This window comes from Sceloporus undulatus, chromosome 6, assembly GCF_019175285.1.
Source record: "Sceloporus undulatus isolate JIND9_A2432 ecotype Alabama chromosome 6, SceUnd_v1.1, whole genome shotgun sequence".
Taxonomy (NCBI): Eukaryota; Metazoa; Chordata; class Lepidosauria; order Squamata; family Phrynosomatidae; genus Sceloporus; species Sceloporus undulatus.
The window spans coordinates 84671300-84685772 of NC_056527.1; the positions used below are offsets into that span (position 1 = coordinate 84671300).

Sequence of the window (14473 nt, forward strand, 5' to 3'; positions counted from 1 at the left end):
TACAATATCATATTCACAGCCTAAATGCATTTACATATACATAGTTTAAGGTAGTTGAAGTGAAAATTTGGTTAAAATGTGATGTTTTTAAAGAAAATTTTTCTTTCTCTCCTTTCTCCGGTCACTAGGTCTCACCCCACTAACACCATCTCTTCAGCATTTTAAAGGGACAGAGGCAAGTGCCACAGCCAATTTCTGTCCAAAGGCAGATAGATGTTGGCCTACTGTCATCTCCCACCCTAGGAAAAGGCTTTCACCTCTAACCCCTGTTTGATCCAGACATGACTTACACTTGCATTTTCATAACATCTTACACTTTTCATTGAGCTGAATCTGAAAGTGATATTTGATGAATACAACAGTACTCCAAAGCACATTCTTTGCTGATCCTTTGCTACTTGACACTTTCCCACAAATAACTTTACTCCCATAAACCTTCTACAATGAAGTGTGCAAATTGTTTGACTTGAACATCTTCAATGGTGGCGATGTCATTTTATTCTATATGCTTAATTTATACAGGATATCGACTGAGTGAAGTAAAATAATTTAATATATTTAACACAGAACTATAAGGGCATGATGTTCACTTTGCAGAGAAACTGAACACTTGCAAAGAGTGCTAATCTTTATCCATCAACTCAGTTCCTGCAAAGCTTATCTTTCTACCACAACAGTATCATTATGGCTTGCCCAATACTGTTCATGAGCAAAGATATGTGCAGTCTTGTTGATCTGGCATATCTTGCAAAAATCGTATTATTCTTATTTCCCATTTATAGAGTTCAGGATCCTTTGAGGGAACAGTGTTTCCTGAGGATACACAATTCATTCATAACAGGGAAGGGATGTAGTTAACTGATAAAGGATGGGAGACCTCCAGCTTGCTAGCTGGATGAGCCTTATGAGAGTTCACCATCCAGCAGTGGAGATTCCCTTCTAGGCCACAATCCCTTCCTGTGCTTGTCTTCCTTTTGTCCCATCCCTTCTACCAGTATTGCAAAAGAACTGCCTGTGACACTGTGAAAGGAGAAACCATTCTCATCTTCAGTAACTATGGCCTGATATAGATGGGCAGAAAGGTGCGCCAAGATAACACCCCTTTCTGCCCCACATGGAGGCTACAGCAACCAAATACAATGGCCTCCAGGACCCCTAAAAACAACCCGCTCCTGGCGGGTTTTTCTTAGGGTGCATGCATGACACCATTGGCACCCTCATGTGCACTGATGACGTCCACGTGGCGTGGCACCATTTGGATGCTATCTCACACGTATGTCAACATGGTGGTGCCCATGTGGATGGGGGTGAGCCATTATGGTGTGCTCTGCTCTCCTGAGCCCTAATTTCGGCCCCAGGATGGCGCTTTTTGCCCATCTGTATCGGACCTAATTTCTCCAGTCTGTGCTGGGAGAGGAACCCATGCTCCTATCTCTGATCAGAGATCTCCAATCAGGAGTTGGAAATTAAAATGGGGTTTCCTCTTTCAGCCTTGCAGAAAAGCTGCTTCCTCTCCCTTTCCCCACATGGACAGATCATTCTGTGCCTCCTTTTGCAGAGAAAGGGATTTTTTGATGTTGGGGGTGGAGTTCCAGAGGAGGGGAGGAGCTTAGGAAGATGGAGCCCCGTCATTCATATCATCTGATCTCTTGGGGAATAACCCAGAAGGTACTTTAGTCTCTGGGATGGAAACAGTTCCCTACTCCTAACTACACAATCCAAAGGCAAATACTTTTAAAATGAATTGTACTTGGTGACGGTGATTGCCAACCATACTGTTCAAAGATAAATGAATGATGAAATGAACCCTGGCTAACACATCAGACATTTTAAAAGAAGCTGACGAGAATGAAATAATAGATTAAATGGGAGTGAGGTAAATTATTCTTTATTGTAAGGCTGGAAAGCCATATTGGATGGTGAACCCAGAGCTTTTCTTCCTCACTTGAGATTTTCTAGGTTTTTGCTAGTCCTACTATTTCTTTTCTCCTTCTGTCTCACTCCACCATACTTGTTTCATACTCAACATCTCAAGCAGGCTAGAAACAGTACAGGCTTTCTGGTTCTTTTCCTACTCTCCAGCTATGATTTCCAATACTTTGGCCAGTAGTGTCATTCACCTCTAAAAGTAAAAATTGTGTTGTGGGAATGGGTTCAATCCTTTAAGTCAACATGTTCATCCAGAAATCTGGTTAGACTAGAGAATTGGGAAGATGTTTCTGTTGAACTGCTGAGGTATAACAGCCCAGATTTTGGAATCAGGAACAGACTGACTCTCCTATCTCCTAGTCCAAAAGGCCATCTCCAGTGCCACATATTTTCTGGCTATCTCTATGCCCCAGGCAGGAATCGAAATGATAACACTACCTATATATTCAAATGGATATATACATTGACATTCATCCACATAAAATTAATTAGTTTGTTAAACAGCTATGTTTTAAGATCACCTACCTACTCATCTCTCTGTCTTTTTTACATTATTTGTAGGCAGTCTTAATTTTTCCTGTTGTTGATCTCTCTAAAATGTCCATGTTTATACTGCAGGTGGAACTGAGCACTTGCAAGGGGCTCTAGCTGATCTAGAAATGCACCTATTTGCTATGCCGTTCTGAAAGCCCAGTGTTTAATAGCAGGTGAAGGAATAAACCTGCAATATCAACAGAAAATAACAAACTAGTCTGGAAGGAAAATAAATGACCAGGAGGTAGCATGTAGCAATAAGCATAAGTTAAGATGGATGTGGAATGTATATATACAAACCCCCAACTCACGATAAATTATATTTTGGCTCAACAATATGTTAATGCACACTGACAGGCACTTACCTTTAAATTATCAATAGAATAAGAGGTGTTAGTCTTGATACAAAATACAATTGTAGTATTTGGCTTCTACTTTAGAGCATAATTGTACAACTGAAGACGGAGATACATATTTATGTATTCGTAAAGTAGATGGAGAGCCCAATTCCCATCTCCTAAAATATGTTGGGTACAAATATGTTAGACTGTCTAGGTTCTTGGATCCAGGAATTAATCCTTTTTTGTATTCTATGAGGCCACTCAATATGCCCATGGGTGTTTCTATAGTTGGATTGTTTTTTAAGGGAGGAGCTGTTTGAGGGAGACGAAGTAGTGACAGGAGAATTAATCTTTCATTTCTTCATTCATGAAGAAGGATAACGGAACAGATGGGTCTTGCCATTCAAATGTCAGGATGCCTCCTTATGTATCAAAATGGTTCAACTTCATTCAAGGTTTAGAGGCCTGTTTTGCTTCGAAAGGCCAACTGGATTCCAATAGAGCTGTGTTTAGTAACCAAGCCCAGCCATCTGAATCTGTTCGCACTGACTATTCCTTCACTTCTAACAAAGCTTTTCACTATAATGATCAGATGTGCCCTCTTTGCAACCTTTCCCTATAAATGTTCACTGGAAGTTGTTTTTATGAAACCTGGGGCCACAAGAGATCTGATTTAAATTACCCTAAATGAAGGGACCATGAATAGGAGAAAGCTTATAGCCATGCTACAGATATACGATTCCAATACATTTGGCAAGAGCAATAAACTGCCTCTATACCATTTCCATACAATGTGACAAAACATAATAAAAATATTGCTATACATGCCAAAATGTTCGTGGTGCATTTTTATGACAATTTGCATGGAGCTAAAACAATTTTTAAAAAATTGTTCATTTTAGCTGATTTCTTTGTTGTGTTCGTTTAGAATGGACTTCAGGAATGAACAGTATAGAAAGGAAGCCAAGAAAGAAGACGAGAGCCATATCTTGGTACAGTATTATTGGAGCTATGTCTAATTCCGTTAGGTTTAACATTTTTTGCTACATTGATTTCAAAGAAAACCTTCACTGATTGGGAAAGACATTGACTGAGATACCAAATTATGAAATGCTGATATATTTTTAATTAACCTGAGATTTCTGCTCTGCTGTCAATTTCTTTCCCCCTCCCTCCCTCCCTTTTACAATGACAGATGAATCTTTGGCCAAATTTTCTTTATCTTTTATCTTTTGGGGTTTTTTTTAATGGGGGACTAAGAACAAGTTTCCATTTGGAGTAATGGGGTAGTTTGCTTTTTGTAGAAGCAGCCAATGGGGAAAAAATTCTTGTAATTACCAAAAAGGAAAAAAAAAACCCTTCATAAAAATATGACTTGTATTTTGCTTTGCTTTATAAATGGCTTTATTGTGGCCAGTCGCTTTAAATCAAATATTTAAAAGAACCAAATAATACATATTCTCTCACGCAGGTCAAACATTTAAGAAAGAAGGATGGTCACAATTTAAATAGTGAAAGGGCAGGTCTGACAAATATCCTTTGACACAGCATTGTCAATATTCCATTATGATCTTCAGCAACATACTGTACCTAATAACAACAAATCTAAATTATACTTTTCCCACTCAGAAATTCTGAGCTTCCATCATAATTCAACTGGATTTACAGCATTAGTGCACAGTGCTTAAGAATTACGTTCTCTGATCTCGTTTCAAAGTACAGTACTAATGGCCAAGGCTCTGAAATTGCCTCTCAGATAAACTATGGGGGAAAGATCTATTAAGCGTCACCCTTTCGAAACAGAAATGCAATGCCATCACCTTGAAACTTTGCACGAATTCTGAAAAACGTGGAAGGATCAAAGATATGATTCAAAGCAAAGCGCTAACAGAGAATGCAAACACATATAGGAATATATCGTACAAATGAATCAATAAGTTGCCAAAAGTTTGAGACGAGGGGAAAAGGCATCTTACCACCAAATGGGGTAACCGGCTAAGACCTTTGCGTCACCAAAGAGAAAAGATAAAATTAATCCAAGCAGGTGGTAATCCATTAGTCCAGGCGTGGTGGCGAGGAGAAGACCACTCTCCACGAAGTTTGCCGAAAAACATTTAAGGACAATTTTTTGTAAAAAACAGAAAACAAATAAGAAGTCAGATTCTTTCTGTCCTCTTACCCATCCCACTCCTCTATGCACAAACCCTTAATAGCCCAAGAGAGTCCCCCTGAAGTGGGGGGGAAATGACTTTCTGCCTTGTCAGAAGTGAACCTCACTGAACCCTTTCCCCCACCCACCCCCGGACAATCTACCCAAAGCTTCTATTAAAAGTGCTGTGCTTTGGGGATGTCAGGGGACAGCCAATCAGATTGCATGGCCTAAGGTAAGGGATGAGCCTATAGTTCAGAGCTGTCAATCATTCCAACATCCCCCCCCCCTTTTCTGCAACTTTATTCCTAGTGCTGGCTAAGGGGAAGGAACAGGCAAACCTTGAAAGAGACTTTTCCAGGCTAACATGATTTCTTCCTTTTTGAAAAAAATCTCCAAGGGATGTTCAACGCATGGCCCCATCTGGCATGATATGATAAGGCAAGCCTCTTGGAGAAGGTAAGGAGGGAGGGGAAAGCAATCTCTTGAATTTCATTTCAATGCAGAGGGGAAAAAATGTCTAAATGCGTCTTCCGTCAGCTGGATGGCAGAAGCAGAGCATGAAGTCACGTCAGTTTTGAATGGGCAGGAGAAGGGATAAATATCTCTGTTTAGCAAGTATTCCTTCTCGGTGTCAAGGGCTAAGGTCAGGTTAAAATCGACGCATCTCTCATATTCTTCTCTCATAACTCTTCAGGGTGCTTTTAGGCTTAGAGGAGTAGCCAGTGTGGGGCAAAGAAAGATCCTTAATCTTCTCCCTTTTCCTCTACAGGATTAAGATTACTGACAGCTCCTGCAGAAGGCTGCCGCAACTGAGGACAGGCTGTTGGATGCCCTGGAATTTTGCCTGCATCAAAACGTTATGGGGAGCATGGGACATTTTCCCACATGTGAGGTCAATATCATTGGTATTTGGATACATGTCTGAACATTGTTAAGGCGGGACAAAGGGAGAGAGTAATCAGCCAACTGGGTGTATATTCTTACTAATCAGAGGAACACTGATAGTCATATTATGCAAATAGGGGGGAAAAAACCAAACTGACAAGAATAATTTAATCCAAAGCCTTTACACATTGCATTTTCAGCGCACCAACAATGCAGGAGCAGTTCTGTACAGTGACATGGTATAAGAGAGAAGAGTAAGGAGGTAAACAAAGGTTCTAGACACCACAAGTCGGGGTGAAGGGCTGGATCGCTAAATGCTCCCCACAAACTAAGGTTCTGCACAGTAACACTTCAGACTGGGGCCTGGGGAATACATCTTTGACTATTTCTGGTAGACAAGACCAGATTGGTAGTGGGGACTGTTCTGAGCAGTACCATTTCAGGATGGAGGGACTAGCATTCTGAATGGTCTCCTGTACACTAACCATGGGATTGCATCATTGATGGTTCTGCAGGTGTTTTTTAAAACGTCTTGTGTGTGCATGTGCCTACAAGTCACCTGTTGACTTACAGTGGCCCCATGAATCTCATAGCGTTTTCTTGTTATTGTTGTGTGCCTTCAAGTTGTTTCTGACCTATGGGGACCCTAAAGTGAGCGGATGCAGTGGCTCAGTGGTTAAGACACCAATTCTGATGATCGGAAGATTGGAACGTTGGCAGTTCGAGGCCCAAGTGCTGCATGATGAGGTGAGCTCCTGTGACTAGTCCCAGCTTCTGCCAACCTAGCAGTTCAAAAGCATGCAAATGCAAGTAGATAGATAGGTACCACTTCTCAGTGGGAAGGTAACAGCATTTGGTGCAGTCATGCTGGCCCCATAACCAGTAGAGCAGTCCTTGGATAATGCTGGTTCTTTGGCTTAGAAACGGAGATGAGCACCACCCCCTACAGTTGGTTACAACTAGACATTCATGTCAAGGGACTACCTTTACCTCTTTAAAGTGAGCCTGTCATAGAGTTTTCTTGGCAAGATTTGTTCAGAGGAGGTTTGCCATTGCCTTCCCCTGAGGCTGAGAGCATGTGACTTGCGCAAGGCCACACAGATGCCAAGTGGGGAATCAAACCCTGGCCTCCAGAGTCCTAGTCCAACACTCAAAAAACTTCTTTGTTAAGAAAAGTCTTTGTTAAGAAAAACTGCCCAAATTCTGAAATCGTCTGTGATTTGATTGTGTATATATTACATGGTTGCTGCCACACTTCAGAAATAAAGATGTTTGACAGCACTTTAACTTCCATTGCTCAGTGTTATGGAATTCTGGAGTTTGTAGTCTGGATGGGCCCCAGACCTCTCTGACAGGGAAGGCTAAATATCTCATAAAACTACAGATCCCAGATATTCATAACACTGAGCCATAGAAGTTAAAGTGGTGTCAAATTGCAACCCCAAACCAAATAGTTAACAACCTTTTGTTTAACAGCACCATTTAATTGAACCTGCTGAATTTTTAATAACTAGTACATTCAAGTAGGCTAAATGGTGCTTCCTCTTTCTCCTCTATTTCTTATAGGAACACTGGAAGATGACTTCTATGGAGTCAGCCAACTAGTCTGTCGAACCAAGTATTGTGCTTCACAAATATTGCGTAGACTACAACTACCATCACTCCAGCAGCATTAGTGACTATGATGACTGGATGTGATGGGAGTTGTAATCCAATGCCACAGACGCTGGCCTACACAATGAACAAGAACAGTCAAAGGATGTCAAAATGAGAATCTGTCTCAACTCCATGTGGAAATGTTAGGGACTGAAGAGACCTTTTGCCTGCAAAGACTGTGCTTTGCCACTTATCTCCAGCTGTTTTAAATTAATGCTTATAAAGCATAAGAGGGAACTCTGACCTACACTATGACTATGAATCTGGAATCTGGGACTAGCAATAACTTCAGATTAATTATCACAGCATTCCAGGTTGAAAACTTGTGCGTGATACAGCTCCTACTTCATGAAGGGACTGTTGCTTTTATAGCAATTAACAATCTGACTAAATTGTGTGCATTTATGACACTTTCATTACCACTGTAGTCTTTTTGTTTTGTTTGTTGGGAGGCTTCTGTGTAGCTGATAATATTGCTGCAGTAGTTCACTGGTAAGAAATCTTAGACATCACCCTGGTGCAGAAGGAGCATGAAGATTACACACCACCTGGGGACCAAATGGCATGAATTCCAACCAGACAAACATGTTAGAACTGTATGAGCCCAAAACCCAAAGAAGAAGGAAACACATCAGTTGACCAGGAAGTGAGTGCTTTATTATATACCTTCAAGCTGAGTCTGACTTACAGTGACCCTACCATAGGGATTTAATAGTAAGATTTATTCAGAGGAGGTTTGCCATTGCCTTTCTCGAAAGCTGAGAGATGCTGTGATTGGTCACACATTGAGTTCCATGGCTGAGCAGGGATCTCAACTTTGGTTTCCTAGAGTCTTAGGACACGAGCCCCATTCTTGATGCAAATGCATTAGTTAATAAAAACGGAAACATACTAGTTCAATTATTGTACATCTTGTCAATCATGTGACGGGCTGCTTCTACCATTGCATTGTCTTCCACACAGTCCTGTAATCTCCCTCTGTGCCCTGTGCCCTACTCAGCAACAGTGGTGTCCCTGACATGTTCTGGCCTCTCTTTCACTACCATGGTGTAGCTGGGATAGGTGCGCTTGGACCTTTTCACCCTGCAGCAGGAGAAGGCCCCAGCCGGGTGTCACCCCTCTTATGGGGTGTCACCCAGTGTGAGCTCCACCCCCTTATGATGCCATTGCCTGGCATGCCTTTTATTCTTAAATTTTTATTTTTACTTTTTAATACAATTCCAGAGTTTGCGAATGCGATTTAAGTTTTAAAAAGAAAGAAAAGAAATAGAAAGATAAATTAATAAATGAAACCAGCCTGCTTTGAAATAGTGAGGGAGAGGGGGAGAAGAGGAGACAGTGACACCACATGACTGCCAATATCACAACTGTCATGGCAGTGGTACTTTGCACCTGAAGACTAGTGCAACTGGCAGCTTATTGACAGGTTTTTTCTGACAATGAAAAGGGACACCCTAACTAAGCTTTAGAGATAGCAATTATGGGTCGGAGGTGTTGTTGTCTGATAAGTATTGCCAAAGCTGCTTTTTTTTACAGCTGTAATTGTGATTTAAAAGCTGTGTGTAATAATCTCCCTAGTACAACACTCAGACCACTAAACCACACAGGCTCAAAAGGGGAATGATACCACTTTTTTATGTTAGAAGAGGGAGGAGAATTGTGCAGCCCTCCGGAGTCCAGATATTGTTGAACTATAACTCCCAACAGCCCTAACCAGCATATTGATGGAATGATGAATGCTGGGAGTTATAGTCCAATTTAATCTGGAGATCTGCAAAATTCCCAGTCTTGTTCTTTAGGAGGGCTGTTTGGAGAAGACAAAGGTGGGTGGAGAGCAACCAAGTTCTTGAATGGAGTTGTGTAGGTAAAACACACACCCTTGTTCAGTTATTGCAAGCAGACAGGCAAAATTTTCAGAGGATGAAATAACCCTCAGAACTGACCAAGGGATGCCCAGCACTGTCTTCTTATAACACCAGAAATTGACATTATATCCCAGTTGGATTCAACCTCTCTCCCCATTTTTGACATATCAGCATAGAATTTGGAACTGTTCCATAAAAAAAAGATGAAAGATACATGAGGATTAATAGATTTCCCCCCATGAAAGTGGTATATACAGTACAGTAAAATATAGTTATATATACCTAGCAGGTCTATAAATCTGGAACACAGAAGCAGAGCTATAATTATGGGGGGTGGGAATAAAGTGGAATCCTGATCCAGAATATTAGTTGAAATGTACTGTTTACCTTGTACCCACACACTTAACATTCATAGCATAGATGGGCAACAGTGGCCCTCCAGATTCTGGTGGACTGCAAACTCCTAGCAGCATTTGCCAAAATAGGCAATGGTAGGGGAGCATAGGAATTGTAGTCCAACAACATCTGGAGACCCAACACTCATCAGTGTATAGCCCAGCATCCTCCAGATGTGTTGGGCTGTGTCCCACACCAACCCTAGGTAAAACACATCTTCTTGGCCATGCTGGAAGGCTGTAGGATCTGGAAAACTGGTTATGAGTTCAAGAAAGTCTGGTTAGGACATGTGAGAGGGCCTTCTTGGTGGCTGCTCCCAGGCTATGGAATTCTCTTCTATGGGAGGCTAGGGTGGCTCTCTCTCTAGCCTCCTTTTCCTATGACAGGTAAAGACTTTTAGGGTCTTTTAATGGGAACTGGATTAACTTTGTTAATAGTGTTTTAATACCTTATTTTACAGAGTTTTTCACACTTTAGCACCAGGTTTGATGTAAGCCACCTTGGGAGAAAGGTGTGATATTAATTAATTAATTAATTAATTTTAGAGTCCATACAATTAATTAATTAATTAAACCTTCAGGTTCAGTGACAGCGTTCTTCATGATAGCAAGGAACAGAAGAAAGCTGTTACTTTCAGTGTTTGTAGGCTTCCCGCTGATAAACGTGGCAGCTGGTCACTATGGAAGCAGGCTACAGAAGTATATGGACCATGCCCCCCATCCAGAATACTGTCCTTCATCTTTGTGTTCAGAACATCACTGCCCTACTTTGTACATGTTGTGGTTGTTGTGTACCTTCAAGTCATTGCTGACTTATGGCAACCCTAAGGTGAACCTATCATCACCTTCCCCTGAGGCTGAGAGCATGTAACTTTCCCAAGGTCACCCAGGGGGTTTCATGGCTGGACAGAAATATGAACCCTCATGTCCAGAGTCACAGTCCAACACTCAAACCACTACGCCATGCTGGTTCTCATGTACATACAATTGGATCAAAGAGATGGTGTTTCCATGAAGTCAGCTGTCCTTCGTCTCATCTACTGTACTCAGAAAAGATACTTTTTGAACTGGAACACCAGGCTGGGAGCTTCTGGGATATGCAGCGTTGACAAAGGTAACCTTTCCAAACTCTGTCTCTTAAATATTTTTCTTTCTCTCCTGTATCACACGCTCCCTTCCTCACATGCCAAAAAAAGTCAAAGTAGAAATGTCCAATGGATTTTGCCTTAGGGCAGATGATGACTTGAGCTTTGCCTGCACTTGTTCTACATTCTGCAGCATAATTGGGCGTCTGACCTTCCAAACATGAAATCTATTCCCCTAAACAGCTGTCTTGACTTCCATTATACTTATGGGCTGCTGGCGGGTAAGTGGGAGAGAGTTTTTCTGGTTCTGGAAGTCAGTTGAGTATTTAAAATTCAAAGAAAGGAATTGGTGGCTCTTATCTGGAAGAGTCAACAGAAATAAATATCTGATCCCAACACCAGTCAGAAAGAGGCAAGCCCTCCTCCAAGGAAGCCTTTCTGGGACACAAGAAAAAAGAACACACACAAAATAAGTGGCCAAAGTGTAGCCCTCCAGATGTTGTTTGCCTACAATTCTCATGAATCCTAGCCAGCATGGTGACGAAAGTTGGGAGCTGCAGTCCCAGCTTTTGGAGAGTCAGGTTTTGCCTCTCTTTGACCTAAACCACCAGCATAGGAACAGCCCTAGTATATCAGAGCCCCAGTAATCCCAGTATTCTGTTTCCAGCAGTGGCCAGCCACTGGGTCTGCAAAATTTATGAGCAGAACATGGCAACAGCTTTCCCTGTCACTTGTCTGCTAGCACCAGGTATTTGGAGACTTGGGCCACATATGCATTGCAGAAATAATGCTGTTTCACACTGCTTTAACTGCCATGGCTCAGTGTTATAGAATTCTGGGGTTTGCAGTTTTGTGAGATATTTAGCCTTCTCTGCCAGAGAGCTCTGGTGCCACAACAAACTACAAATCCCAGGATTCCATATCATTGAGCCGTGGCAGTTAAAGCAGTGTCATGTCGCATTATTTCTGCAGTGCAGAAGTAGCCTTGGACTGCTGCTTCACATGGAAGATCTAGCTAGAACAGTATCAAACAAATTCAGCATTACAGTAATGTATATTCTGCATATTTAAGAAGAGCCAAAAGTTGCAGAATTTCTCCTGATTTTCATATTTGCACCAATTGCTTTTCGGACTGGATTATCACAGGAATATGTAATAACGTTTGATACAAGTAAGTTATAAGATAGGAGTGAGAGCATTAGCCCCCCAGAAATAAGAATTCACCCCCTGCAAATGAAACTTCCCTTCATTCCCCAGATTTCTAGCACTACAGTAATTTAAGGCTTCTGTTGAGCAATCAGAAATACAGTTTAGGCATCCCAATAACAGAGGTCGGCAAAGTTATTAATGGAATGCAAACTGGTAGTCTTTCAAGTAATTTCCAGTTTAAAGTGATGCTAAGGTGAACCTATTATTCTTTGCCTTCCTCTGAGGCTGAGAGAGTGTGATTTGCCTGTCACCCAATGGGTTTTCAGTGCTGAGTGGATTTCCAGGAATCCTAATCTAATCTGTACATCACACTGGCTCACAGCAAATACAAAGAGATCTAGGTGTGAATAATTTTTATATCTGACTATTTGCCATGCTGGAAATTGGGCATCTGAAGGAAAATTCCATGGGGGGGGGGGGCAGAATTCTTATTTAGGGGACAGTGACTTCATCCCACCCCCCATAGCTACACCTCACCGCCCATTCATTTCAATACACTGTTTCACATGAAACAGTCCTCTCTGAGGACTGTGTCATATGCTGCAAACTTTGGTATAAAGGAATAAAAAATAGGAGAAAAAGTGTGTTACTTCTAGGGTGGTATCGTGGAAAAGTGTCTTGAAATATGTGACTCATATAATAGGTTATGAGTGAGAAGTCCCTGGTTTGAATAGCATCTCCTTTTTAAAAAATGAAATAAAATGACAGACCTCTCTATGTATGGCCTTAGATAAATCACTCTATCTCAGTTCTCTCACCCCGTCTGTAAAATAGGAATAATAATATTCAGGTGCAACAGGAAGATAATAATATGAAGGACAATAATATTGAGGAACCTCAGATTTGTTGCAGTTCATGCAGTTTATGCACCGGCTAGAAGATTCTGGGAGAACGTAATCTTGAGAATTAGTTTTCCAAGCTCTAGCAGAAGAATAGAACAAAGAAGCAAAAAATGGCTTCGGATGAAGATGCAACACAAAAGAGAGGACTGAGAGAGAATCATGTAATATGGAGTAGCTGGTCAACTCTAAATATGCTTTGGCTGAACTGACTGGCTCCTCATTTCAATCCATTTCAGACTTGGGTTTGTATCTGGAACTGCGTGGATTGCCTTCAGAGGTAGTTGGTATATCTAGGTTATCTGTGAGGCCAGAAGATCCACTTTGGGTTCTATGGCTACTCCCATGGCATCTGAGGCTAGATAGTCCACTTCTTCCTGATCATTTTGGTATTTTTAAAAATTTTGGCACTGTGGAACTTCTGCTACAGTTTTCTACCAGGCTGAGCTTATGTTATTCAGTTTTTACATAAAACCATTTGGAGAAGATATATGCGAGTGACACATGGCTGTATTTCCCTTTTACATCACAGCCAAGTGAGGCAATGCAAGTGTCAAGAAGAGATTAATGAAGATGTGACTGGCCTGGTTGGGAGTTAATCCACTGAGGCTCATTCTAGAAGAGATGGAAATTTTGTTGGTAAGCAGTACTATGGGTCTGGGCAGTGGTGTCCAAGCTTTCTTTAAGAATGCACTTCTCCATACAGAGAAGGTGCTTTTAGATCTGATTTTATTTTGGATATCATAGCCACAGATAGCATAGATACAGGTAGCCATGTTCTAGTTCCACCCAGGTTTGACTACTGTAACTCCCTCTGTATAGAGCTGCCTTTTTCAAAACAGAAATTTCAGCTGGTTCAGAACATGGCTGCAAGCCCATCAATGATGACACTTCAGTATGAATACACCTAGTTGTAACCTTTAGGCTTTGGAGTTTAAGGTGCTGGATCTCACCTTTAAAGTTCTAAATGGCTTAGAACCTGGGTGGCAGAAGGACCCTTCTGCCCATATGAAATTGGCACTCTTATATTCTAAGATGCTTCTCCAGGTGCCCCTCTCAGATGAACTGAGGTAGGAGCCAAAAGAGACAACCTTTTCAGTGGTGACATCCTTTGTCTGGAATAACCCTCCACAATAGATCCATGAAGTGTCTTCGCTGATATTAGCATACCACCATTCTCACCCTCTGCTTGTAGGCAACATAGGAGAAGGGTGCTCAAGGAGCAACAATGAGTGGGTGTTCATTGTCTGTTCTTTTTAGATTAGATCAAGAAATAAACTGATCTTTTTCTGTTTTAATCATGTTGACTGGTTTTAAATGGTTTACATTGTATTATAATAGGTTTAAAGGTACTTTTTTGTCTGTAACCCGGTTTTAGATCTCCAGTTATAGGGAAAGATGGATGGATCCAGTTGTATGATGAAGAACAGAAACTCTTTCCTTTCCAGGTCAATCAAAGGAGAGCCAAAGGCAGTTCACCAGTTACAGCTGCTGACCTTCATTTCTAATGGTCTCCCCATTTCTGTTCTGTAAGTAGCTCCCCAACTGCTGAAAGGGGGCACATGCACCTCCCTCCTTCAGAA

The 14473-nt window shown here is 41.4% G+C and overlaps 1 protein-coding gene across 1 annotated transcript in view; it reads right to left on the bottom strand.

Moving 5' to 3' along the window:
- The window catches only part of WNT3 (Wnt family member 3), a 36325-nt gene extending 30609 nt beyond the window's left edge, over nucleotides 1-5716 (bottom strand). Inside the window, exon 1 of the mRNA XM_042473624.1 lies at nucleotides 4781-5716. Coding sequence (XP_042329558.1) covers nucleotides 4781-4860 — 80 coding nt within the window. The 5' untranslated portion in view covers nucleotides 4861-5716. The remainder of the gene's footprint in view (nucleotides 1-4780) is intronic.
- Nucleotides 5717-14473: the final 8757 nt, after the last annotated feature.